At 34.2% G+C, this 27,869-nt stretch overlaps 1 protein-coding gene across 1 annotated transcript in view; it reads left to right on the forward strand.

Annotated features, from left to right (window-relative positions):
- LOC126974717 (lysosome membrane protein 2-like) overlaps positions 1 to 27,869 on the forward strand; it is a 107,978-nt gene that overhangs the window by 26,552 nt on the left and 53,557 nt on the right. Inside the window, exon 2 of the mRNA XM_050822309.1 lies at positions 26,231 to 26,440. Within this exon, the coding sequence (XP_050678266.1) occupies positions 26,245 to 26,440 (196 nt within the window). The 5' untranslated portion in view covers positions 26,231 to 26,244. The remainder of the gene's footprint in view (positions 1 to 26,230; positions 26,441 to 27,869) is intronic.

A 27,869-nucleotide genomic window follows, 5' to 3' on the forward strand; every position in this document is an offset into this window, starting at 1 on the left:
TAGTAACTAATGACAACCAAATATATCTGTATTACAGACGCAATGTAAACATTTTATGGTATCCGGTTATTTAAGTCATGTACCATAACATAGTTATGGCCAAGTAATTGTCGTAGTCGAATATTATGATCAATGGGACTCCTTAACGACTTACAGTAAGGGTGCAATATGTGGCAGAATTTCTTACTGTCTGTAATCAAATTACGAAGCGCTTACGTTCATTGCTGCATTGAAAAATTTTGTATATCTACACATATTTAGCCAAATTGTTAGTTAGTGTACTTCAAATTCACTAAAAATCATAAAATAAAAAAATGACACCGACTCCAAAAATGAAAATAATCGTAACTTGAATTAAATTAATTAATTAGATTGTAAAAAAATACGCTATTATTTTATACTTTTTTAGTGCATATTATATATATTGTTTTGAAGTCGGTTGTTTTTTTGTTAAAAATTTTAAAATTGCTGTAAGTACCACTTCCACTTATATTCTGTAATTTCCTACAAACTCTTAAGTAGGGAATTTCACTAATATTAAATTGATTGCATCTTGATATTCTTCACGTAGAGCAGCCTCGATTAATAGCATTCTTGAAACCATTTAAGCAAATTTGCAACCAAATACACACAAACGAAAATCATTCTTGAAAAACATCTTTGGTTTCGTCAAATTGACGTTAAAATTCCGAACAAACAGCTGTCATCTTCATATTCGTTCGGAATGTAAATGAATTAGAGTAGGTTTATAAATTCGAAATGTCAAGCAATGACATTCGGGACGAAACTTCGAAACGAATGGAACCGTAGTAGGAAACATCCGAAACTTCAATCGAAACTTCGTTTTTCGTTGAATTAGAGTAGACCTCCTGCTTATACATATATGTCGTAGGTATATTGTCAAAGCCGTGATATTATAAATTCACTTAATTTAACACAGTGATAATATTATAATTTAACATTAGATTGTGCATCGACTTCATTCTTTACAATTTAACGGCCTGGTTTTAGTGACATTGCAATGCCATTGGACATCTGTCCGACGAGCTATGTGCACTGCCCTGCCTTCAGTTTCGCATTCGTTGGGGCTATGTCGGTGACTTTGTTCTTCTACAGATCCTCCTCACGTCCTTACACCGTGTTCATGAACTGGTGGTGCTGTTGCCACGGTGCCTCCAGTTCGGTTCTCATTTTAAGAATAGTTTATATTAGTATTGGCCTCTACAAAAGACACCTAATATTTTTTTCATTCAAAGTAGTAACAACACAGATTATAATTATAATACTTAGGTACACTATAATCCAAGAAAATAGAAATTTAATTCAAAACAACCGGTCCAAAACCCTCATAATATTACATCTGTTTATTTCAATCAAAGAATGAATTTAACAAATATGTGATATTAAGATCCTTAAAAATAAAGTTAAATATTGAATTTAATTAGATATTTAATAAAATAAAAATATAAGACATGGCGATCGGTTAAATTATCTGAAGTACGCATGACGACACGCATGTTGATAATTTGCTTGTTTTACAACGCGATATTATTGATTATCTATGATTTCTGAGGCTTATGTCATAGCAGGCCTCCATGACACCGACCGCGACGCGCGTTTTCGCGCGTTTAGCGAGACACTTGACCGTGAGGCTCAGAGACGCGGATAATGTACAAAATACTATCTTCACGCTTCAATAGGGCTACTGGAAACTGAAGTGCTGGCATGTATATCATTCAACGGTCCCTGCTTCCCCGTATGAATGTAATTATACTATTCTTTTCTTTATTGTTCACAATTAAAAGTATTACAGAGAAAATACATATAAAGTCACCCACAAGAAACCATGTAAGGTTTATCCGTGGGGACGAGATCGCTCTTAATTACTAACATTAGTATATTAAATTCTTATACTAATTATATTAACACGCCTTATAATATACATAATTACATTAAAAATTGGTTGGTTAATAAATACTTTGCCTTTTCCGGTTTTTTCTCAATACTTTCTAAAACGTTTGCTAAAGATATACATTGAAAATTACGTTTTAATTAAGTTTTCTCCTAAAACACAATTTTATGGCTACTCTACATACAGACTATAAAGTGGCTTTACGTGTTTCGGTTCGGTTCGAAGGCGCAACGAGAAATGTGTGTCATAACTGGATATTGCAAAACTCTTGTACACTTGCCGCTATCCTGCCTAACCATGTTTTAGTTTTTTTTTAAACGGTTATTGAACATAAGTAAAGCTTTGGATTTACTAGGTGTTTAATTCTGCTGATATTAATATCATTTTTAAGCTCTTTTCAGACTACGCTATACTATTGTAATATATAGTAGAGGAAAGGTACCAAATATGGAATACAGTAATATTTCTAAAACTTAGGTGTATGTTTGGAGCGAATTCTCCTATTCCTAGGCTGTGCAAGATGGTAAACATATATAGCGATTACATCGATATTAATTTCACGACTTCTGTCCATACAGTTCGTAAATTATTTGTATGTAATAATTATATTTTTTAGTTTTCTAATATATATAATAATCTTAAATAATAACAATTTAAAACCAAATCATTTAGCCATTATTACTTGTTAGCATATATTTTTTTTCGTCTTAAACTAATATTTACTTTGTGAAAATTATAAAAGCATGTAGTGAAATTGTTTGTTACATTAAGTACATTATATTTAGTCTGTATTATTAATATATAACGCATCAATGTAAACAAATGTTGGTATTTCTAAATAAATAAGTAAGCATCAAGAATAGACAATATGTTGTTACCCCTCCTGGTAACCTCGTTCGACGGCCAGCGCGCGAGCGGCGCGGCGTTCAGCGAACTAGATGCAAATGAGAGTAGGTACGTTACACTGTTGACGCAAATTCGATTGAATATTTAGTTAAGTTGTACGTAATTTTTTTCGTATTATTCTTAAATGAATATCGTAGAATCAGTTGTTGAGTATATAAGCAAGGTATGTAGTATTTAATTGGTATTGTTCTTTCACGAATATTTAAAAATAAAAAAAGTTACATTCATTTTCCTCCTACCATCATATTGTTCGTAATAGTATTCCATATTAAGACATCAACTATATTATATTAATATTTAGTATGTCATAAGTATGTTTTTACATTGGTGATTGATTAGTATTTATCTCTTTTGCAGTTTTTTATATTTGTAATTAACATTGCCCCACCAAAACCGAAAAGCATGGGACAGTCTCAATCAGAAAAATGCTTTTGAAGCCGCGAAAACCTAAACAATGGGTTATAAGAAAACTGCGCAAATCTAATAATAGTTAATCTCGGACTACCCTCTTTCTGTTTTGTCATACTAACGTACCAAATAAGGAATGGGCGTAAAACAATTTTAGAACCTGACATTGAATATATTTGTTACTATAATCAAGGGCGGATCCAGCTTTCGCGCCAGGAGGGGGTCACATAGTCGTGGTCAAGTCACGAATGTGTCTTTGCTTAAAAATATTTATTCTTTATTGTACACTTGAAAAACTTAACACATAATAATAATAACGTACATATTATTGCCATCTTCTCTTGAAGACATCCAGAGAAGCACTATCACGCACGAAATAAGGCTGCCTATTTATCTATACTAATATTATAAAGCTGCAGTGTTTGTTTGTTTGTTTGAACGCCCTAATCTCTGGCACTACTGGTCCGATCTGAATGATTCTTTCAGTGTTGAATAGTCCATTTATCGAGGAAGGCTATAGGCTATGTTTTCAAAATTAGGGATCCGTAATAAAATTGCTATTTTGTAACACAAGGTGTAAAATCGAAAACCTATTTATGCGTGCGCTGCAAAAACTATTGACAATAGAACAAAATGATGTACAGGCTGTTATAAAAGCAATATTTTATTACTTATAAAACTATCGCGTGAATTATACTTTATATGGCAAAACAACGTTTGCCGGGTCAGCTAGTATTCCATAACCGTGGTGAATGATTTGTCATAACGTTTGCCATCATACAAAGTTATTATATTAAATTAATTAATCCTGGATCCGCCGTTGAGTATAATCAACAAAAACAAACGAAAGACCGAGAAAACCAGTGTAGGAGTCTGGATTATGTTCTCATGAAGATCCACCAGATCTTTATCTAATGATAATAGTGACGATAAGCCCCCTGTTCTTCAACCTAAAGATCCCTTTCTGATGCCGAGTGCATGTACTGCTTTGGTTTTTTCAGCGAAGGCAAAAATGAAAAAGATTGGATTCAGTGCATTGCCTGTAGACACAATGATGCCATGTTCAAGCGTGAAAATGACAATGAAGCCTCCACCCTGAGGTTCCGGGGCAGAATATGCAGATTTTATTTGTGATTTTTGCTTGCAGGGTTAATTTTATTATTTTACTAGCTGACCCGACAGACGTTGTTCTGTATATAATAAATAAAATAATGTTTTTATATGAATTTGTCAATAATATATCATAACATCAAAAATTACTTCGTAAAATATGCACCCTGCTGTCGTAATGAAATTGTTTCACAGCAGAACTGTCAAACCGTGCGTCAATAAATTCTCTCATACAAATTATGTATGGACACATCGAAGGAAAAACAAATTTGTTGTTTTTATTTAATTTAGCAGCATTTTCCTATTTATGGAGTTCCAAAACAAATAATTCAAGACCAAAATTAGCCAAACGGTCCAGCCGATCTCGAGTTTTAGCGAGACTAACGAACAGCAATTCATTTATATATATATATATATATATACATAGATAGATTTTAATTAAAAAGACTTGATAGGGTCAAGTCTTATGGAATACCATATTCCAAAATATAACATTTGCAAATTCCACCGTGCGATGAATCAAAAAAAAAAGTGTGCGTCTCGGGATGTTCGACAAAAAGTGATAACTTAAAACTAAGTACCCATCCCTACTCTGTGATAATATTAAATAGAACAAGACTTTGTAGTCTTGTTCTATTTAATATTTTGATTTAATTAGATTTGAACTTAGTGAAAATGATTTATGTTAGTTGCTGCTGCTCACCACTGTCGCTGTTGCAATGTTCCTTACGGTAGTTTCATTCATAGAATGAGAACCACTAATCTCTACTATATACCACGTATAAATAACACAAAAAACGAACGAAATTATTTCGAAATGCAAAAATAAATCAGAGTATTGTACGTTCCTTCGCAGCCATTTGGATTATACGTCGAAATTGGTTCCATGGACGCTCGCGAGTGGCGCTTCAAATAGGCACAAAAAATTAGCTGTCAAAAATATGGAACAGCCTGTCCAGTGACATTTATACAGGACAGAGATGGGAGCTGTCTCTCTGTTAGGACGTAAGTATCCATCCATACTCTGTGGTTATGCTAATCTAAGTTGAACTATTTAATATATAAAATTATTAAACTTAAGAAAAGCTTAGCTTATTACTTAGATTTTATGAATATTATTAGGATTATGTAAGGAAATGATATTTATTAGTAAAATCTTTTATTGATTATAAAATATATTTTATTATTAGTTACAATTCTTGAATATGTACATTAGAATTTTGTGTATGTACATTATTAATATCATTATTTAATCCTGTAAAAATCCTGGCGCCGTAACGCGTTACGTTACAAAGCGGTTTACCCTCCCATATGAAGTTATCACTTTAACATGATGTTGAATAAGTCTTACTACAATAAAATTTATTACTATTTCTTAAATGTTAAAATTTATTTCCGTATGTGCTTCGTTCCGTAAAGTCACATTTGCCTGTTTTTCTAATTATGTTTATTTTTCTATCTCGGGAATTTCCAAATTACGGCGCACGTCTTAATATTACAAGTCCGGGCCTGAATGTATAATCAATACATTAAAAAACATGTTCAGTGTGATATTTGATATCCCATTAAATTTAAAATGTCAAATACAGAAGAAGTAATAGCCCATAACCCACTAAATATGAATAGAAATAAAGAAAAGAGACTGATGATAATGAATGGTATTTGCAAAATTATGCATTTATTTCCACTTAGATACTTTATACGTTTAGACAGAGCCTCTTGCTGTTAGGCAACGCATGACTACGGGTTTATTAGTTTAGTGTGCGTGACAGCTACTTTTTACACTCGCGATTCGTAAGTCACTTGGTTTAAGTATGCGTGCGTTGCTCAAAATAAAGGCTAACAGTTCACCGCTTTTTTTGAGGTGTTCACAACAGCTGTCACCGTCTATCTAGACGTATAAATCATCTAAGCGTTTACATTATACATCTAATTTATCATATGATAAGCATTGCATTTATCAATAGTAATCGCAGTTATATTACTTGCTTATAAAGTATAACAAACTAGGATGAAGTATCATCTGGATGTGACATGCTCGTACGTTTAATAAGAAGATGCCTAAGTAAAAATGAAATTTAGTGTAGTATGAAACGTGCAGTGATTTGACATTAGTTTGAAATAGAAATAATTACAGTATGGCGATTGGCGACGAAGTATAATCCGGCAAGTTTGAAAGCGAACAGTTGCTCAAAACGTAGTGGATTTCGGCTATCTCCGTTTTTGACAAGATTATAGCCGTCATCTGTCAATCTATCAATGACTGCACGTTTTGCACAATCGAGTAATCGCTTTTGTCTTAGAGAGTTTCACTAGGCAGTACAACATTGAATTGTTTCATGTACTTACATTGTTTTTCATTCAGCAATTTTTGAATACGTGTTCTGGCGTGGATTTAACGCAACAGACAGTAACATATCCGATACTTTGGCGTAGGTTTTTTTTATGAAATTGGAAGGCAAACGGGCGTATCTGATCGAACGTGACAACAAACCGCCCATAATCTCTTGCGACACCAGTGGAATCACTTACCACCAGAGCGTTGGCGGCCCTTTAGGAAACTGTACGCACATTTCTGAAGGTCCCATGTGGTGTCGACCTAGAAACTCATGGCTGAAGAGGAAAGAGAGATCATGGTGATCTTTTTTCTGATGGTAAGTACAATGTAGTGCCACGGGATTATTGCAAAAATTCTGAGTGGCACTACAATTGCACTCGTCACCTTGAGACATACGATGTTAAGTCTCATTTGCCCAGTAATCTCACTAGCTACGACGCCCTTCAGACCGAAACACGATAATGTTTACACATTACTGCTTCACGGCAGAAATAGGCGCCGTTGTGGTACCCATAATCTAGCTAGCATTTTGTGCAGACATAGAAAGAAAATAATCATTGAATCAAGTCTAAAAAGTATATTATGGTTATAGAAAGTTTTGTGCCCTACACTCTGCAGTAGGATGCTCTGAGTTGCAGAGGCTAGGTCCTTCCGAAGATAGCAAACTCACTAAAAACGGGTTAATGTCGTTAGTGTGTGTATGTGTGTAATATTAAATAATAACAATAGACTTACATATTTGTGGAAACATTTAAGTAGCCATCAATAATTTGTATTATTTCAAAAGTTTATCATTGTACAATGATAATATTTTCCCAAATAATTATAAAATAAATAAAAAATCAAGTACCTAGTCTAAACAAGCATTATGTTATTGTCACTTCCTTTGGTAAATAAATATATTTCTATTCTCTTTTTGATAATCGCCAAGAAGTTTGGCTGTTTTATGTGCTTCGAAATAGGTAAAGTACCAGGGGGCCTTCTAAAATCGATATTCGATAAATCGTTGCATTAGTCGTATCGAATCCTACTCTTAGTTACATCGTAATCAATGTCGAAAGGATGATTGAACTAACGAAACATTATTCGATATTATCGGTCCTAACCCTACTCTTAGTTGAAATTGTCAGAGACGAATATTCGAATTTCACAAATAATCAAACGTCACTTTTACGATAATCTCAACGACACCTTCTATGCTGTCGATGATATTATCGTTTCAAGTTGTATAGATATTTGCCATACAATATACATACTTAATAAATATTATTAAAAAAATAATATGTGATTTACTATTTACCAGGATTTTCTTATTATCAAGTAATGTAAGTCATTTTGTTGATCGCTTATGCGTCGAAAGTAATGCAAATGGCCGCCTGAGAACTAGGAAGTTGACGAGAAGGGTTGAGTTACTTTTTTTACATTTTATTATCCGCAATTTTTGTATTATTTATTCAATTTTAAATGGTCATATTATATTCATTACATATTTTTTTAATATTTACATTTTGTGTAAATGATACTAAATTGGTGGTGCAGAGTCTGGCATGGTCCTTAGCGCCTAAACAATGTTTTGACTTTTGACAATTAACAGCGACATAGCACAGATAATGTTTAGGTTTGAACATATTTCATTCACACTAACATCGTAAAAAAATCAAAATATTAGTCTATGGTAACGATAAACGATAAGGAATTCGAACATTTGTTAGAGTAGGATAGTTGCGATATATTCGGAGTATTATCGTATCATTCCGAATGTATCGTTGTCGATTTTGCGAGTAGACCTCCAGAGTGCCAGTAGATTAAGGTACCAATTCTATCAAATAGTGTAAAATATGAAATGCCGTTGAATAAAACTAGTTCCTAAGAGCTATTGACCTTGAGATAGACTCAATATCTACGAAAAGATTAAAAAAAATATTCGAGAATTGAAGTCACATTAAAATATTTTGTTTAATACGTAATAACAAGTTTAAGGATTAGGTTCTCCGTGGTAGCGATGGGTCGTTATGTCAATGTTTTTATTGAAATGAAAATTATTTGACGCGTTGGGAAATTTTTGGTAGGGGAAAACCTTATAATAACCTTGCCATAGCAATTTTCCTCGAAATAAGATTCATATAATAAATATGTTGGGAACGAGAGCGAAAACGGTAACCGGAACTGGAATAGGACATGAGATAATCTTCAATTCCATACTTGCTTATTATTTTTAAAAACCCTTTATCTACGCGGACGAGGTCGTGTGCATCAGCTAGTAAATATATATAAGAATACTGAACTATTTTCAGTACGGCGATATTGTGTATCTGGGGATTGGTTCAAACGTTTTGGATGACATTAACGACACGAGGGTTTTTAGGGGAGATAAAGCTATCTAACTGTAAAGCTATTTCATTACTTTGTAACATGTCATGTTGATTATGTCGTTACAAACGATGATGAGATATTAGATAAGAATTCAAATAACTTTCACATCAATCATGAGTTTATTATTATTATAAACTTATGTCTGTTTTTATAACGCCATTAAGTCGTCTCTTAGATAATAACACAGTTTTGCAATGAATGCAGGTGTAGATACTTATGGGAAAGAGGGGAGAATAGCACAGATTCAATGCAGCTTTTCCAACATTCATTGTTGATGATGTGGGACAGACGGCCTTTGGGTCAGTTAAGTCCCCGAATGGTGACCACGTACTAGAAGACGCAGTGTTGGTAGCCAACAAGATTTCAAATTCAAATTTAAATAATTTTATTCAAAATAGGAAATGGTATAACTTATTGAAAGTTAAGAAGTACCACCCATTTGAAACATTTGCCTCAGAACTGAATAGAACGGGCGAAAGCAACTTAGCGGGCTTTTTCATAAAAATATGGTTACAATATCGTACAATAAAACTTATTATTTAATAGCCTGAGGGCGGTCGCAAGATTCCCAATCTGTGGTATCATTAAGAAAGTTCTTCAAAATGCCCTAGGTTATAAGTAGCCCTTTTCTGCAGCAGTAATATTGTATTAATATCGGAAGCGTTGCCCTCCATAGGCTGCACTAAAAGTATCGGAAATGGAATATTTCCACTGTTCCTGTCATATTAAAATCTTTTTAATTGAAAACTCCTTGGTTTTAAAAATCGAATACCATTTATTTTTTTTCAAAAATATTCACGGTCTTGTCACAAGGTCTTCTCAAACTTATTTAGTCGTTGAGAAAATGGAATTGACTCGAGAAAATTTATTATTAAAGAGCGCTGATTTATTATGACTTTCGAAGTGGTTTAACACAAAAACAGTGTGTTGACCGGATGATTTCTGCATTTGGTGATGAAGCCCCATTCATAACCACAATTTATCGCTGGTTTTAATTTTCAGTGCCACCCACGTATAGCAATATACCATAGGACATAATACTATGAAAATAGTCGGGATATGATGGATGATTGTAACACAGGACCGATCGTCGTGGAGATCATTGGGGGAGGTCTTTGTCCAGCAGTGGACGTCTTACGGTTGAAGCGATGATGCATTCTTAGAATTTATACGTCTTGATAGAGTATTTTGCTGTTAGACAACCAATGAAAATAGGACAGGAATATTAGTTTAGTGTGACAAGCTACGTCTTACACTCGCGATTTGTATGACACTTTGTGTTAGTGTGCGTGCATTGCTCAAACGGAGGTAAGTTTTAAACACATTTTTTTCGCTGTCATAGTCCATCTAGACTTATAAATAATCAAACATGATGCATTGTTGCCTTATTCTAAGACAATAAAGTACTATAAACAATGCTTTTAGGAGCCATAGAGCATAGACTCAATTTTGAAAAGACTCAATAAAGTAGGTATTTGCTCTTAATTGTGCTCGTAGCTGTATAAATGGTAGATGAACGTAGAGGAGTTGAAAACATACATAATCATTCACGTCCATTAGTAATTAAAAATCACATAGACATATATATTTTCGCATGATTTTCTTTTTGGAACGAAGTTCCTTACGGCAGGCTTGGAGGAGATAGGGATTTTGCTGCGGGACCGAACTGAAAAAAATGTGATAGTAAAACCGTAAGAAAAAGTCGTGGAATAAAACCGTTAAATGAGACGTGCGCAGGCGCGACAGTCGTTTTTGTAATTATTTCTATTTCTATGTAATTTTATGTTGTCAAACAAAAATAAAGAGACATATTTTGTTATTTTAATTGATAATTTGGATTACGATTTTTTTTTATTTTACGTAATTTATTATTTTCTAAAATACTAAATTACCTAAATACTTACCTGTACTTAAATAAAAACTTATCTGCAAAATTTAAGAGAAAAATCAAGAAAACCTACATAAAATTGAACACGATTTTTTTTTTCGATTCTACATTAGCCGAAGGAACTTCGTTTCTACCTGGTGTCCCACGACACCACATCTTTTTTTATTTCCAAATAAATAAATGACGTGAGTTTTGGAATAAGTTATGAAACATTTAGAAACCAACTTCATCCTGTTATATTTCAATGTCGGTGTGTGAACCCAACTAAGAAGTAAACTCTCATAATTTTAAGTTTCTTATTTTTTTTACTGAATAGGAGGACAAACGAGCTTACGGGTCACCTGGTGTTAAGTGATCACCGCCGCCCACATTCTCTTGCAATACCTGAGGAATCACAGGAGCGTTGCCGGCCTTTAAGAAAGATGTACGCGCTGTTTTTGAAGCTAGATACCCATGTCGTATCGTCCCGGAAACACCGCACAAGGAAGCTCATTTAATTTAATATAACTTCAAAACTGTATACAACTATATAATATTTCCTGTTTAACAATTTACGATATAACTACTGATCGGAAAAACTGAACCAGATTAATAAACCTGTTACTTACTCAAGTTCCAGTTAAGTTGTTTGAGATATCTAAGGTGTAAGTAATAGATACATTTTTATGTCAAATGACTTAAGAACTTAATGCTCTTACTTGTCAGTCGATTAGGTAATCAACGGGTTTAGCAAGTTACATTTATGTTTTGATAAGGTTACCCAAACGACAAGGAATCTTTTGGGATAAATAATAATTGACAGTTGACGTAACCAGCAACAAACAGAAATTATCTATTTATTTACATGCGGCCACTGAGTATACAAGTTGAACGTTCTAACTCATTCATTGCCCATCGTTAATATAATCAGATTGAAACACTTAAGAAATTAATTCTAAATTAGGTAACCTTATGTAAGTTTATAAGATTTAGTTTTAATACCACGTTACTTTTAGTTTCCTACCAGTAAAAAGTTTTGCTTTTAATCTTATATATATATATATTTCTTGTGTGCGTGTGTATGTCACTGAACTCCTCCTAGACGGCTGGACCGATTCTAATAAAACTTTCTGTGTGTATTCAAAAGGATTCGAGAATGGTTTAGATTCACAATTGAACTACCTCCTAAACGGCTGGACCGATTTTGATGATTTTTTTGTGTGTTGCAGTGAATTTGAGATTGGTTTAGATTCTCAATTCCGTCGATATAATATAATTATCCTGCTCATGTGTATTTAAGTGGACTCCTCCCAACGGATGGACCGATTTTTCAAATTTAAGACGTGTGTCCGAAATTTCCGACAGGACAACGTCTGTTGGGTCCACTAGTTTATATATAATTATTTTTCGTGACGTCACAAAATGGCCCCACGGAAGACCAGCGTTGGTTTTCAAACCAGCAACATGCTGAGTTGGGACCATTTTTTGAATATATAAATAATATAAATGTTTCAGCTTTTTTGTTTTTCGCTTGGTTATCAATCTTAAGTTTATATTTATTTTTTATGTTATGTCTTTGTATACTACTTAATTATACGTTTCAAAATAAAAAAAAATCTTTTTTTCTTCTAGAATCGTATTAACACAGAGTAGAGATGGATACTTATAAGTGGTAAAGGGATCCGATCTATTTCAAGTAGAGGTGAAAGAAAGCATTTGAATATGGTGGGTAGAGGTAAAGAGAATCATCTGTGTATATGAAAAAGTGTCCGTCAAAATGTATTCAATTAGGGTGGCGCTACAGTTGCATCAGAGTAAATGTCAAAAGAAGCGCCAAATATAAAATAATACTTATCACTCTAGGTGCACTTTTCCCTGTAATAATCCTTCAAGGTTATTTTAACTACATTATTTTTTACAACGTAAGTTGTTGAAATTTTCATTAACTAACTACTTTAGTCAACAATATCATTAAATTTTTTAACTCAACATACTTCATTTCGTTTACAATTGCTACATTCACAATACTTCATACTTTACCCTGTGCCTACACCAGCGCTATTGTGGAAGCTTTTTGAACTGTTATTTACAGCATAAGCTGGAAGCTTTTTCAACTTTTCTCCCATGAGAGATTTAGTTTAATATGAAACGTGCAGTCACTTGACATTAGTTTGAAATAGTAGTAATTACAGTATCGAGATTGGCCACGAAGTATAATGCGGCTAAGTTTGAAAGCGAACAGTTGTTTAAAACGTAATGGATTTCGGCTATCTTCGATTTTTCCTAGATTCCCGTTTCATACAATCGAGTGGATCGCTTTTTTCTTAGAGAGTTTCGCTAGCCTGCCCTCCATACATTTGAAGCAAAATAATTCTTTTGACAGCGAATAGATTAGTTGTACTATAGAGTAGGTAAAAGTAGTATATTTACGTATTAACTATTACCAAAGTAAAACAGTGCCGAAGCTGTTTAGTATAGGGCGAAGGAGCTCCTTTTGATACATCGGTAGAAAGTAAAATAATCTCATAACCACAGAGGACATTTTAATTGAATTATTTGACGTTTGAGTATGTTTGTTGATCAATTTACATATCGTATTGTAATTGAAATGATTTGTAAAACGATGAAATGTAAGTCTTGATTTAAATGAGTGGCAACGAGTTTCTTGCTACTTCATCTCCTTAGCTCAAACGTTTACAAAGTAGCAGTAGATTCAATAAGATTAAATACTTTTAGATTTATTCATTATAACAACAGGGAGCATATTTTACGATATAATTATTGAGGTTACGAAATATTATTGACAAATTCATAAAAAAAGTATTTTATTTCTTATGTACAGAACAATCTCTGTCGAGTCAGCTAGTATAATATGTACATATAAGCGATCTCCACCTATATAATATATATATATATATCTGTGGCCTGGTGCTAAAAGGGCCAAAGTACGTTTTTGTATGAAACGAGATTGTAATGCCAGTTTATTGTAAAAGTATGATATTTTTTGTGCTAAAAGGGCGTTAGTGTATTAACAATCTTTCAAAAGTTACTATGTAAAAAAGGCCAATGTAGTGTGCGCTTTCATACAGTTAAATAAAAAAAATGATAAAAGGGCTGCAGTATACTTAAGCCGCTAAGAAAATAATGGTTATTGATATTGGCCCTATTAGCACCAGGCCACAGATATATATTTTTATAAAAATAAGGGACAAAACCAGCAGAACGTTCAGGTGATGGTATTTGATACGCCCTGCGCATTACAATGCAGTGTCGCTCAGGAAAATTCTGAGCGGCGCTACTCTCATTAGCCCAGTAATTTCAGTAGCTACGGAGCCTCCCAGACCGAAATACAATAATGCTTACACATCACTGTTTCACGGTAGAAGAAGGTGCCGTTGAGGCACCCATGATCTAAGCCAGCATCCGGTGCAAAGGAGCCTTCCACTGGTAGTATATATTGACTCATCACGATATCTCTGAAACCATAAGGCGTAGAGACTTGAAATTTTTTTGGAATGTTGAATATTCCTTTCGCCGAGTAGAGGTCAGCTAAGTTTTTAGGAAATTCCAACCACAAGAGTTTTTTACTATGAACAGAATAACGTCTGTGGGTTTGCTAGTCTTACTAATATCTTCCCTTTATTGGCGTGCGTCCGTGCAGAATGGGATGTCGCTATGCCAACTTAATGGTTGACAGGCTTGCCCTGTATGTTTCAGTCACGGACTAGTAAAAAAACAAGGACTCCGTGTCACCTTACATAACAGTGTAGCACCAAAACAAGCCGATTAACGTGTAAATACATAGGCCCAGGCATACACTTACACTACTACAGGCGGCCATTATGAGAATTGTCATCGTTGACAGTTCAGTTTGCTTCTCAATAAAATATATTGTGCATTGTGATAAAGTGTTTAAACGATACTATATAAGTATTTGTGGCCATATATGATTATTTAAGGGAGAAAAAATTGTGTAACTAGTATCCCCCGTAACCGCACACACACTAGCGTAACGGTGCTTGCTAATATCACGGCGCGGAGTCCTTCTTTTTTTACTCGTCCGTGGTTTCAGTATGACAACTCACTCTGTTAATGATTATTCTCATTTTAAACATTTTATTGAGATATAGTTGCGAATGCAACGGGCAACTACTAGTTTATTATAAAACATTAATTTGTCCTTCATTTCCATAAAAAATGCCTTCAAGAATTGTTTTAAAATCTGTTTTTCTTTCAGAATTGTAGATTCATGAACCAAGGTTAACAAACTTACGAAAGTTTGATAAAAAATGAATGCTATTAAGAAAATAAAAAACTTAATATCAGTGTGCAACCAGTTTTATATTTACCACGGTGTCATTGACCTACACAGCTGATCATATGTTGACCTTTCTCTTTAAGTTATGTGTTAATTTTTAGTTTATGTCTAGCTAACTTGTGTCTGCGACTTCGTCTACTTGGGTTTCCGTCTAGGCCTAGAGACAAAGAGATGGTGAAATATATGAGTAAGTAGGAAATAATATCATTTTCCGGGAAAAATTCTTGACCTATTTTTTTTTATTTTCTAAAAATAATCGACGGAACCCATTTAGGATCAATTTGTTGGCCATCCGTCTGTCTGTCCCTTTATCTTGAGAACGCGGGAAGGTAACGAGTAAAATTGAAATGATATACTAACCCCCTTATTCATAATGGTCCGCTAACTTTAAACAGCCGCTAAGGAGTGTTTTTTCTCATTCTGACTTAGGTCAATAGAAGAAGACAGAGTGAGAATTAGCAATGTAAAGCATTGCAAGTTAGCAGACTATTATGAATAAGGGGGAAAGTCTACAGTCTCTTGAAGCTGTGACAAAATCAAACTTCTGAGTTAACTTAAACATAAATAGTAATTTAAAAAAACTAAAAAACACGCTTTTTATAGAAAACCGAACTAAAAAAATACAAAATTTATTTTGAAATTTAAAATTAACATCAATTCCTGTCTTATAGACGATAGATAATTTTCTTTTTTTTTATTTATTTACAACACTTACGTCTAGCATTACAGGAATATTCCTAATGCGCCAGTGTAACATTCACCTTAAAAATAATGTAACATTTAAAATGAGCATTAATTAAAAAATAAAAAATATAGAGATACACTTACTCTTACAATATATAATACTTAAGAAACCTAATTTTATAATTATTATGTTCTACTATCATAACATATAGCCCACATTGCAAGCCTTGTGAGTTCACTCAGAGTGCAACAAAACAGGTCGATCCGTTCGGCCACGACGCGAAGTGTATCAAGTAGAGATGAAACGGATAGCAGTTTGGCCGGATACCGGATACCGGATATTCGGCCAACAATGTGGCCGAATAGCCGAATATCCGGCCGCCGGATATCTGGTGGAACTTAGCCGTTTGGTGTATCGCACACACAAACACAGACTTGCATAGGCGGCGCGCGAACGATCGAGTAGACTCGGTAAGATTCGGTTGAGAGAAGCGAAACCGCTTGCTAACTGAATAAAGCAAATAATTACTTAAAAATATGTATATATATTTATATAGTTTTTTTTTAATTCGGCCTGATGCCTATCCGGCCGAATAGTAGGTAGTTATCCGGTATTCGGCCGGATAGTATTAAGGCCGCCGGATATCGGATAGTTACCGGATATCCGTTTCATCTCTAGTATCAAGTGCGCGTACCAGCGGCCGGCGCCTTGTTGACCAAATTGGTGCGCCCGCGCAGCAACGCCAGCAGCCATAGACTGCCTACGCCTTCACCACTCGTACCGGTCCGGCACTTGAAGATTCACCTGCCCTAATACGTCCGCATTAAATATCTTGCCTCTTATTATTTTAAAAATATAAAGCATATAAATATCAAAAATCTTATTTTGCAAATTGAAAAATGTAATATTTTGATCAAATTAATGTATTGTCATCGGCCCTCGATAAATTTTGAACGAAATCTGGCCGGTTAAAGTGGGTCAAAATTCGCGCCCAATTGAATCGGTTACAAACAAACACACATTTAAGACACACAAAAAGATTTATGCGGCCATTTATGCCGCGAAAAATGTATATTTCGACGCTCTCAAGGGAATTTCAAGGGCAATAATAGATTCTGTCCCACCAGTTTACATTAATCATTAATATCATCTTTGTTAGATACACTGTAATTTGCATTTTGTATGGCTTTGCAATTCGTTATAAGTCCGGACTTTTTATTGATCGTTTAGATTTCGTTTCTCGTAAAGATTGAAGATTAAAAATGCCCATACCAATAAAAGGCAAAGTCTACAAAACTGCCGTTAGACCAGCACTCATGTACGGATCGGAATGCTGGCCGCTCAAAAAGCAGCAGGAACACAGGATGCATGTCGCTGAGATGAAAATGCTCAGATGGTCTGGTGGCATCACTCGCTGGGACAAAGTGAGGAATGAGCACATCCGCGGCACTTTTAGAGTTAGGCCAATCCCAGAAAAGCTGTTGGAGACTAGATTGAGGTGGTATGGACATGTCATGAGGCGTCCAAAAGATCATATGACCAAGAGAGTGCTTGATATTAACACCGGACGCGGAATTCCCCGATTAAAATGGAAATCTGTAATAGACAAAGATCTACAAAAAGCCCAAATACATCCGCAGACGACCCAGAACAGAACGTCCTGGCGAAGACTGATTAGGAGAGCCGACCCCAACTAAAATGGGATAGTGCGCGGATAAAGAAGAAGAAAAACTTGAAGATTTAATTGGCATATGTAGTTTTATTATAATATTCCATCTAATTAATAATAGAATCCGGACAAGTAAGAGTCTACAATTCCGGCTTAATCCAGAAGGATGGTAACCATATTCCTAACAATCATTTTTAACTTCAACTTAGATTTAATATAAAACCGCAAGTTTTAAGGGCGTATGTTTAAATGTTTGGTAATCTTTTATAAAAAAGCAATTAAATGCTGCATTTGGCATGTTTGTCGTTTACAAACATGTCGTTCACAAAATTTTAATAGGTGGGAGAAGACTTTATAGATTTAACTGGCATTGTTCCGTTGACTTAGAACTATAAAATTTGATAAGGAATACCGTCTCATACTACAACTATAGGGAAAGTGTGAAAACTATTACATTTGTAATAAAATCTTTAATAAAGTGTGTGTGTACTTATGTATGCACGCAAGAAGGTTTACTTCTTTAGCCTAACAAAGCAAAAATCCTTAAAATTTAATCCTCGTGCTATTTATCGTTTGTAGAAAGAACAATATTGTAAAAATCTTGCAAAGATGGCTTTGACAATAAATGATTAAATAACGAAAACGGCTGTACGGGCTTGAACCCTTTGCCTATTCTTATAATGGACGAAAACAGAAAAAAAAATAACGAAAGTTGCAAACGTCGGAAATTTTTCGGAACCAACTTCAACCTGTTACTTTTGTGATACAGTGATGCGCGCGCATCTTAAAAATTTCACTCTCATAATTTTTTCATAACGCGCCTAAAAAATAGGGTCTTTATGGAAGGATCAGTATGAAAGGGCTTCTTTGGCACAAGCTTAAACAGATTTTTATAATTTAATAGAACAAGACCTTTTCCTTTTATATGAGTATCGGTAACCTAATTATATAAACGGGCCCCGGAACGATCCCCTATTTCTGCCGTGAAGCTGTAATGTGTAAACATTACTGTGTTCCGGTGTAAACGGCGCCGTAGCTAGTGAAATTACTGGGCAAATGAGACTTGACAACTTATTGCGCAATTGTAGTGCCGCTCAGAATTTTTGGGGTTTTCAATAATCTTAAGCGGCGCTCTATTGTTATGGGCTGGGCGTATCAACTACCATCAGCTGAACGCCTTGCTCGTTGCATCCCTTATTTTAACATAACCCTTCCAAAAATATTTTTTTTCTTGTAAGCCCCATAGAATTTTTAAAAAATCTTTAAGAGACCCCGCAAACTGCAGACTTTTGATCGGTCGATAGTTTAGTTGGTTTCTTAATCAGTATCAAGATGTATGAGAGTGCGCACATTATAACGATTCGGTATTGGCCGACAAAAAAGTTTGATGACTACACGTTTGCCTTCAAACTGAAGCGTCAGCAAACTATCAGCCGACTTTTAAATCAGTACAGCGCTCTTCTAGACGCGCACACCACCGATTGTTTAGTCGGTCAGACTCATCAATAGCCGATTTAAAACTAATAGCGAATCTTCCCTAAAACTGTCGGCCGATAGTTGTTTAGTGTGCGCACTCATCACAGACCCAACTGTTTAGTCGGGCCAGTGTGCGCACTTAACAGCCGAACTCAACCAAACTATCGGCCGATCGAAAGTCTGCAGTTTGCGGGGTCTCTAAGAATCTAAATCATGAAATATTTTCCAATTTATTACACAACAAATATAGTTGTACAGCTTGAGCCCAAAAGTATATAGGATTTAGGCAATCTCCTTTTATGTTTAATAGTAATTATTTGTCATATTCATACAGAAACATGGCCACAGAGTTATGGAAGCGTCAGTGACCGTACTTTCATAGCCCTTATACGAATAGATGTTAGGTATCATTAGTATATATTTATATACCGAACGATAGAAAATTTAATCTTGTTCTAGTAATCTCTTATTGTTTTAGTATAAATAACTATTAATAGTTATCTTTATGAGGATGTCCATTTAATTAATATGACATTGTAAACAGTAATAACCATTTAGGTCCATATCTCTTTGCCTATACTCTGACCTCAGATAACTCAAGTCTCGTGTTTAATGGGTTTTATCATACAACACGAGCATAGTATTAGAACAGTGCTTTAACATACAAGAGTGCCCGAATCGACGCACGCACACATACAAACGATTTACAATCCTCAAAGCAATCTTCGAAAGACAAAACTATTGATTATTGGGTGCCACTTTGTGCGCCGCCGCCGTACCAGTCGGTCGCTGTTCGAGTTAAATTAGCCGCACCGCGCCGTCCGCGTTATAAATCTTGTTCCGTTCAGTATTCTTGAAAGACCCAAAAATTCTGAGCGGCAATACAATTTCGCTTTTCACCTTGAGACATAAGATGTTAAGTCTCATTTGCCCAGTAATTTCACTAGCTACGGCGCCCTTCAGACCGAAACGCTCCTTTGCACAGGAAGCAGGCTAGATTATGGGTACCACAACGGCGCCTATTTATGCTGTGAAGCAGTAATGTGTGAACAGTACTGTATTTCGGTACTTGCACTGCATTGTAATGTGCAGGGCGTATCAATTACCATCAGCTGAACGTCTTGATACTCTTGTCCCTTATTGTCTTCATTTTATAAGCTATATATTAACCCGAAAAATGAAAAGACTTTTTGGTGGTAGTCGGATTTGCAAAGTTAGCTGGAGAAACGTCGGACAAAAGGTTTCTTACGAATACTGACTTAAATAATGTGAGATATATGATTGCTTTGCAGCTTTGGAACACCAACTAATATTGTTACACTGGTAAATACGGACGAAGTCGCAGGTAACAGCACTAGCTGTACATACTAGTGTAATAAATACAAAAAATGGGTCCTTTAATCTAACGCTAAATTTAGTTTTGTATTTACTGAAATACAAAAGAAAAACTCTGCCTACACCCCTATTATGCAGTTTTCGTTCAGTTGTGCTTCGACCGCGCTTTGAATACAACGCCACGCAAATACAAAGTGTTCTGTGAAAAATTGTCCAATATCCAAACTTAAAAAGTATGGAGTGTCGTATTTTAGGTAAGTGCACCTTTAAATTAACAAAATTGTGTAACTTACTTGAAGTTTTTAATCATTTTGCTAAATAATTACATTTCAATTGATAAAACAAAATGTTCTTGCCTCTTGTTCGCGTCCACGCGTGTGACTTAGTACTACTTCTAATGAGCGTTTACAATAGACTTTGAACATTAGTGTCTTGAAATATGGTGTCCATTTTAATGAATGTTTTAATGTTATCTGTAAGTTAATATGTATGTATATACAACGCCGCTCGGACATTTTTTGACGTCCTTTTAGTAGGCGATTGGATAAAACTATAGATTGGTAGCGCTTTGTGATCTGAATCACACCTTTTTGTATGACGCAAGAGTCCCTATTTCTTTAATTGATTTTGCGGAGTGAGTCTTCCGTACTTCTACTATTATATATTCTTTGGTTCATCTCCAAACGTCACACAATGGGGTAACTGAAAGTTAGTATTGTGCTCATTAAAGTATGGACCTTATTGTAATTGAGTAGACTCCAGTTTTGGAAGACCAGTGAGTGACACACAGATTATCTAGTATTGTTTTTTTTTCTTTTGTATTTAAGATTAAGTTAATATTTGTTTTCATTAACTTGTTTTATTTGTAGAAATTTTAATTTGTAAGCAAATTTTATGAACGATGCGGGACTCGAACCTGCCACCTCCCGCGTTCCGCCCGAGCGCTCTTTCCAACTGAGCCAACTGTTCGAGTACGCATGGGTCGTAAATACGTAATTTCTATAATAATTAATCCTAGAAGTGAGGGATATCAGTTTAAAATAACAAATTGTTTATTTTGTTTGAATGTGGGTGGGGGTGGGTTTGAGTTTTACTTAGGAAATAAATTCATTTTCATTAAAGACATAAATTGATTTCTTTAGAATTCTTTTTGATGTCATTTGTAACATACTACCGCTTCGGAAACAAATGGAGCTCTGAGAGAGAAGAAGTGGCGCAAGAAACTGGCTGTCGGATCACTTAGATATTGCTTGATGAGCTGTGGAGTAGTAGGATTTACGTCGGAGCCATCTTTTAATAAAACATTTAAATTTATTTATGGATAATGCCTGAACAGTAGCTGGGACTTTATTATAAAAGTGTATACATTTACCTTTAGGGCTATCATGTATCTTATGAAGCCTATTCATACATTTCAAAGTCGACGGAGGTCGCTGTTTATAACAAGACGATGCCAACTAAAGCAAGTACGAAAATCTTGATGTAAATTCTTGTCGAATCGAATGTTTCGTAACTTAACCACATTGTATACATTTTAACCTTAAATATTTGTCAAGGCTTAACTTGCGGGTTACTTACCACATATGCACCAAGTTTATGTAACTTATTTAAACTTAAACGCATTTTTATGCTTGTATTTAAAAGTAATTTTAAGGTCGGTATTCTAGGAGTTTACATAAGTAATCGCTGATCGATTTTTTTTTTGTATTTTCATGCATTGACGTACAACCACGCTCAAAAATTGCCCGAAGCAAAACTCTGCCTACGCTTCTATTAGGCAGAGTTTTCATTCATAGACTTTTAGCATTACTGCCATGAAATAAGGTGCTAAATTGAATGAATATTTTAATGTTATCTGTATAAGTTAATTTATACGTATAATATACAACGTTGCTCGGACATTTTTTGACGACCTTTTAATATGCGATTGGGAATCTAGTTGTTTATAGAGTCATCGATCATATTCTTCTATTTATATAGATTACTAGCTGACCCAGCAAACGTTGTATTGGCAATACAATAAAAAATACAATTTAATAAAAAAAAAATAAGTCAGAGACTACACGATATGCATACATAACTTCATACACATCACTTCAGCCGTTTTGGAGGAGTTTGGTAACAAACACCGCGACACGAGGATTTTATATATAAGAGATAAATGGAAAGCTTACAAATAAAAACAATAAATAAAAAATATGTACATTATTGATTATTCACAAGTTGACAGAGATAGTTAAAAAATTGAGAAATCTAATTAATTTGAAAATTAAATATTATTGAGGGTACATTTAAATTGGATAATAAATCTTAATCCGTTTTTGATCACTAATTATTATACGATTTGCAAGCCCTTATGACGTAACGATTTTCCAAGTACCATCGACAAAAAATTATCCATAGGTCATGGACTTCTTTTAAAATCATAAAACGGATTTATATTTACACTATGGAGGGTAGAGGCTGTGGTAGAGGCAAGGAGAATCATCTGTGTATATGAAAAAGTGTCCGTCGAAATGCATTAAGTTAGGGTGGCGCTGCAGTCGCATCAGAGTAAATGTCAAAAGAAGCGCCAAATATAAGATAACTAGCCTTTCCCGCCCGTTTCGCTGAGCGAATTTTAAAAGGAAGGATAAATTTCGTATCGAATGGTGGTAGTTTCATGTCGATACGGTCAGTGGTTTAGGCGTGAAAGAGCCTCAAACAAAGACCATTATCATTATATATATATATATATATATATATAGAAGATAGATGTTAATCACTCTCGGTGCACGTTTCCATATAATATTTTTTAAGGTTATATTTATTACATTTTTTGTACAACGTAAGTTGTTGAAATTTTCAATAATTAACTACTTTAGTCGACTATAATATTATTTTATTTAACTCGGCATACTTCAATTCACAATTGCTACATTCAGCTTACTTCATACCATACCCTGTGCCTACACCAGCGCTATTGTGGAAGCTTTTTGAAATGTTATTTACTACATAAACTTTTATATATTTTCTCCCATATGACATGATTCTCCTTGCCTCTACCCTCTATAGATGGTAATTCTTTTAAAATAATAAAAACAGGTTTTTATTTGCACGAAAGAGATTGTATATTTGTTTCAGGTATAATAAGAAAATAAATCTGTTTTGATTCTGGGCACCATAATCACTAGTAAATTCGTTAACACCGGTCAAATGACACACTCTAAGCTTGTTGGTCTACTGAAACATGACATTGGCGAGTTGTGGTGCATCTCCCACAGAAGCCACTAGAAAGAATATAATAGTATGTTCAAGCGAATTTCGACCTACTTGTTTATTATGACTCTAGGGAAATTTTCAATTTTGTAGTTTTAATTTTAAAAGTTGTACTTTAATTTGTGTTTTAATGAGAAACAGCTACAATATCATTAGAATACAAAGGTAAATTTGGCCACTATATACAAGACCGTAATAGCTCAGATAGGACATTGGGTGATCCGGAAAGCAGAAGACCCCGGTTCGAATCCAGATGTAATATAAGTTTTGTTCATTATTAAATATCCGAGCAAGGCTCGGTCATCCGGATATTAAACAAATTAAGGGTTAAAACTTGATGAAGGAATGTTATGATGCCGTACGGCACACTCGGTTTTGGTGTATTAGGTAGAAAATTTATTGAAATAGGCGTAGGAAATCCATAATTATCCAAATGATTTGAGTTTCCTTGAGTGTTAATTCCGCCAATATTTGTCTTAGCAATTCGACACGTGTTTCACCTCTACATAAGCCATTCTCAGGACGTGTTGATTTGCCAAAATCTGGCACGGGTATTTTGGAAGGTTCAGAAAGTTTGGGTTTCTCAAATAGTTTCATTTCTTGCAAATTTAGCAACTCAGAGATGTCTTTTAATCAGCCTTTGTGTGTATAATTCTATATATTATAGTCTATTATTTTGCCATCAATGCGATCGCATTTTATTTAAGATAAAAAGCTGACCAGACAGACGCCGTTCTGTCAATAGAAAAAAAAAATTGTAAATATTCGGGAATAATGTTGTCTTAAGCCATTGGAAATGTGAAATAAATATTAACAACAATGTACTTCTGAATGATTTTATAATATTATGAAGTAAATAGTAATAAAATGATAAGGATTATTATCGTATTTGTGTAAACAGCTTTTACATAACCGCTTTATAACTGCAAATTTTTTAAAGTATTAAAATTGATATAGTTTGTTCTTCTTAAGAGCTGGACATATACCATCGCGGACTTTTCTGTAGATCTATTTAAGGTACACAATTCCACGATACATAATTTTCTTATATTTCAAAGGGTTTAGACAGAGCTTTTGTTGAAATCGCCCAGACGACTTATTTTTTCCGACACCTCCAACAAATATCGGTAATGTATACAAAAACCTAAAAAAATTATGTACTAACTCACTTAAGCCTTCCTCGAGAGCTGCGCTATCCATTGGTGAAAACAGCGTGAAAATCTGTGCAGTAGTTTTTAACCGACTTCAAAAAGGAGGAGGTTATCAATTCGATCGGTATTATTTTTATGTATGTACACCGATTACTCTGAGATTTATGATCTGATTTACGTAATTCTTTTTTCATTTGATGCGAAATAGATGCCATTTGGTAATAAAAATTTTACGTAGTTTGGCCCAGTAGTTTTCGTTTTATGAGCATTTCATTTATATGAAAATTTTCGTCTACCTGGATGACATAATTGTTTTCTGTGTACGGCTTTTTTTTGGAGTTTTCATTCAGGTTGATTGTATATTATAATTAATTGACACTAAAACGTAAAAAATAAAAAAACTACGTTTAAAAATACTATTAGTTAGTAGTATTTTATTAATATTAAAGGTAAAGGTTTGCATAAGAGGTGTAATTAAATAAAAATTTTAGTTATTAAATTGTAATGGTAAAGTAGTAGTGTGGTGATAAGGATGTTAATTATCTGCTAAAATATGTTAACTGATCTAAAATAGTTTGTTATAGTTGAAATTAATCACATTTAAATAATTTTATTACCTTATTTATAATAAATTAAACAGGATAAGTATTAGATTTAAAATGGTTAATTATGCTGTGGAACGTGTATAGTCTGTGATTCAAGTTTCTGACAGTTAAACCAGTCGTTTGATAAATTGTCTGTTGAATACATATTTCCGGTTGATTGGAATGTTATTTATCAACGAGGGTAGTACGAATTCTAATAAGGGTGAAATTTGTAGGCGAAGCTGAGAGCCTAAAACCACCCAATAACGGAATATAGTTAAGAATAATAATATTCTATATATTCATAAGCACATTGAGGAATTTGCTAGAAACTGTGACATTCATAATGTTTACACGAGGAACAAACATAAACTTGTTATGCCTACTTCTCGGTTAATTCGAGCCCAATAAATCTTTTATTGGGCGATGTATATTCTTCTACAATATGATCCCAGAAAATGTACAAAACAAATGTGTTACAAAATTTAAAACAATGTTAAAAAACGTTTGTGCGGGAAAGCTTACTATGAAATAAATTACATTTTTAATGATACCACTGACTTGGACTGGTCAATGGAGCGAAAGCCCTCAAGCTATTTAATTATAAATTTTATTGTACATTATTACGGCCCACAAAAGACTTACTAACTAGACTTAACAGTAGTAGTAGGCATAACAAGTTTATGTTTGTTCCTCGTGTTAACATTATGATTGGCAAATTAGAAAATTCGCTAATGTGCTTATAAACATACAGAACATTATCAAGAATATATTCAGATGCGACAGCAAGATGTTTATCTCTTTAAATTTTTGTAAATAATTCAATAATTCTCTTTTCAGAAACTAACATCAAAATGGCGTACGAGGTAAAAATCCCAACGATCAAGTTAGATGAAACTACACGTTCTACGTCGACGAGCGCAGTTCCAAGTCCGCGGGACTCATACAACAGCTTGATAACCAATAAGGTTGAGGGCGGCGAACACTCCGACAAATACGATCTAGGGAAGGCAAGAGAAAAGAAAGAGTGCAGGCGCTCCTGTTGCTGCAGTAAGTATTTGCTTATTTATCTAATTTAACAAGTAATAAGAAATATATTAAGGCGCGGACTGACTAGGATTGTAAACTCTACAACCAACCGTACAATATTTGTGTTGGTCATGTGGCTAACCTGCAAATGGGCATTTATTTTACAGATTTTCTTTTGTTTATTCAAAAGTTTAAATATTAAATTGAAAAATTGTTCGGTTTAAGTTTTACAAAAGTACTAATTCTATTAAATTCTTTAAAGAAAATAATGTTGTTATAGGTAAAAAGTCGGAGATTTTTGACTCCAAAGTTTATTTTTGGGAAGCAACTTCCAAATTTGTAATTTTATATCACAAATTATATATTAATATTCTATTCGGTTCGAATTTTTCTTTAAGTCCTTCTTTTTGTAATCTATTTTTACGTCGGAATATTTTCATTGCGTTATGTTGTAATCGACTCTCTAAGAAACTAATTTTTGTGGATATTGAGGTATGACCGCGCCTTAATATAATAATAATCCTTATTATAATAAAAAAACTTCTGGTCTCTTAGAGGGTACTGGAGAGCTCTAGCTATGCTCGGAGTTTTCCCTGCGAGATCGAATCAGGAATGAGGAGATTCGTAAGAGAAATGATTGTGAAACTGAAGTGGCAGTGAGCAGAGCACATAGCTCGATGGACAGATAGCCGTTGGGGCAGTAAAGTCCTCGAATGGCGACCACGTACCGGAAGACGTAGTGTTGGTAGACCCTCCACAAGATAGACCGACGATCTGGCAAAAAATACCGTTGATTGGTAACTATAGCTCTATTTGATTCCACGATACAGTCCCCGACTAGTGTGGCGATTCAATGAGAATCACATATAAGCTTGTAAAATGCTTAAACTTTTTTTTTTTTTATTATTTATTATTGAACCAACAGCACACAAAAATTAAACTAATAACAAAAATATTATGCGATGGCCGACTGCCAATTACAGGTTGACACTATTTATGGTATAACATTTAACGCTCTAATTAAACTATGATTAAATCAAAATAAAAAATAATTAACTAATAAATATAAAGGTGTGTATGAGTGTATGTGTGTATGAGTGTATGTGCGTATGAGTGTATGTGCGTATGAGTGTATGTGCGTATGAGTGTATGTGAGTATGAGTGTATGTGCGTATGAGTGTATGTGCGTATCAGTGTATGTGCGTATGAGTGTATGTGCGTATGAGTGTATGTGCGTATGAGTGTATGTGCGTATGAGTGTATGTGCGTATGTCTAACTTATTGTAATTTAATTAAAATGCATATGTAAAAAGATCGATTTAAATAAATTATTCTTATTCTTATTTTAATATAATAATAATAATAATAATAAAGCCATTTATTCCATATCTCTATAAAAAAGTGTACATTTGAAATATTGTTAGTTTTTCTTTTGTTAGTAATATTTGCT

Source organism: Leptidea sinapis, chromosome 33 (genome assembly GCF_905404315.1).
Source record: "Leptidea sinapis chromosome 33, ilLepSina1.1, whole genome shotgun sequence".
NCBI classification, from domain to species: domain Eukaryota; kingdom Metazoa; phylum Arthropoda; class Insecta; order Lepidoptera; family Pieridae; genus Leptidea; species Leptidea sinapis.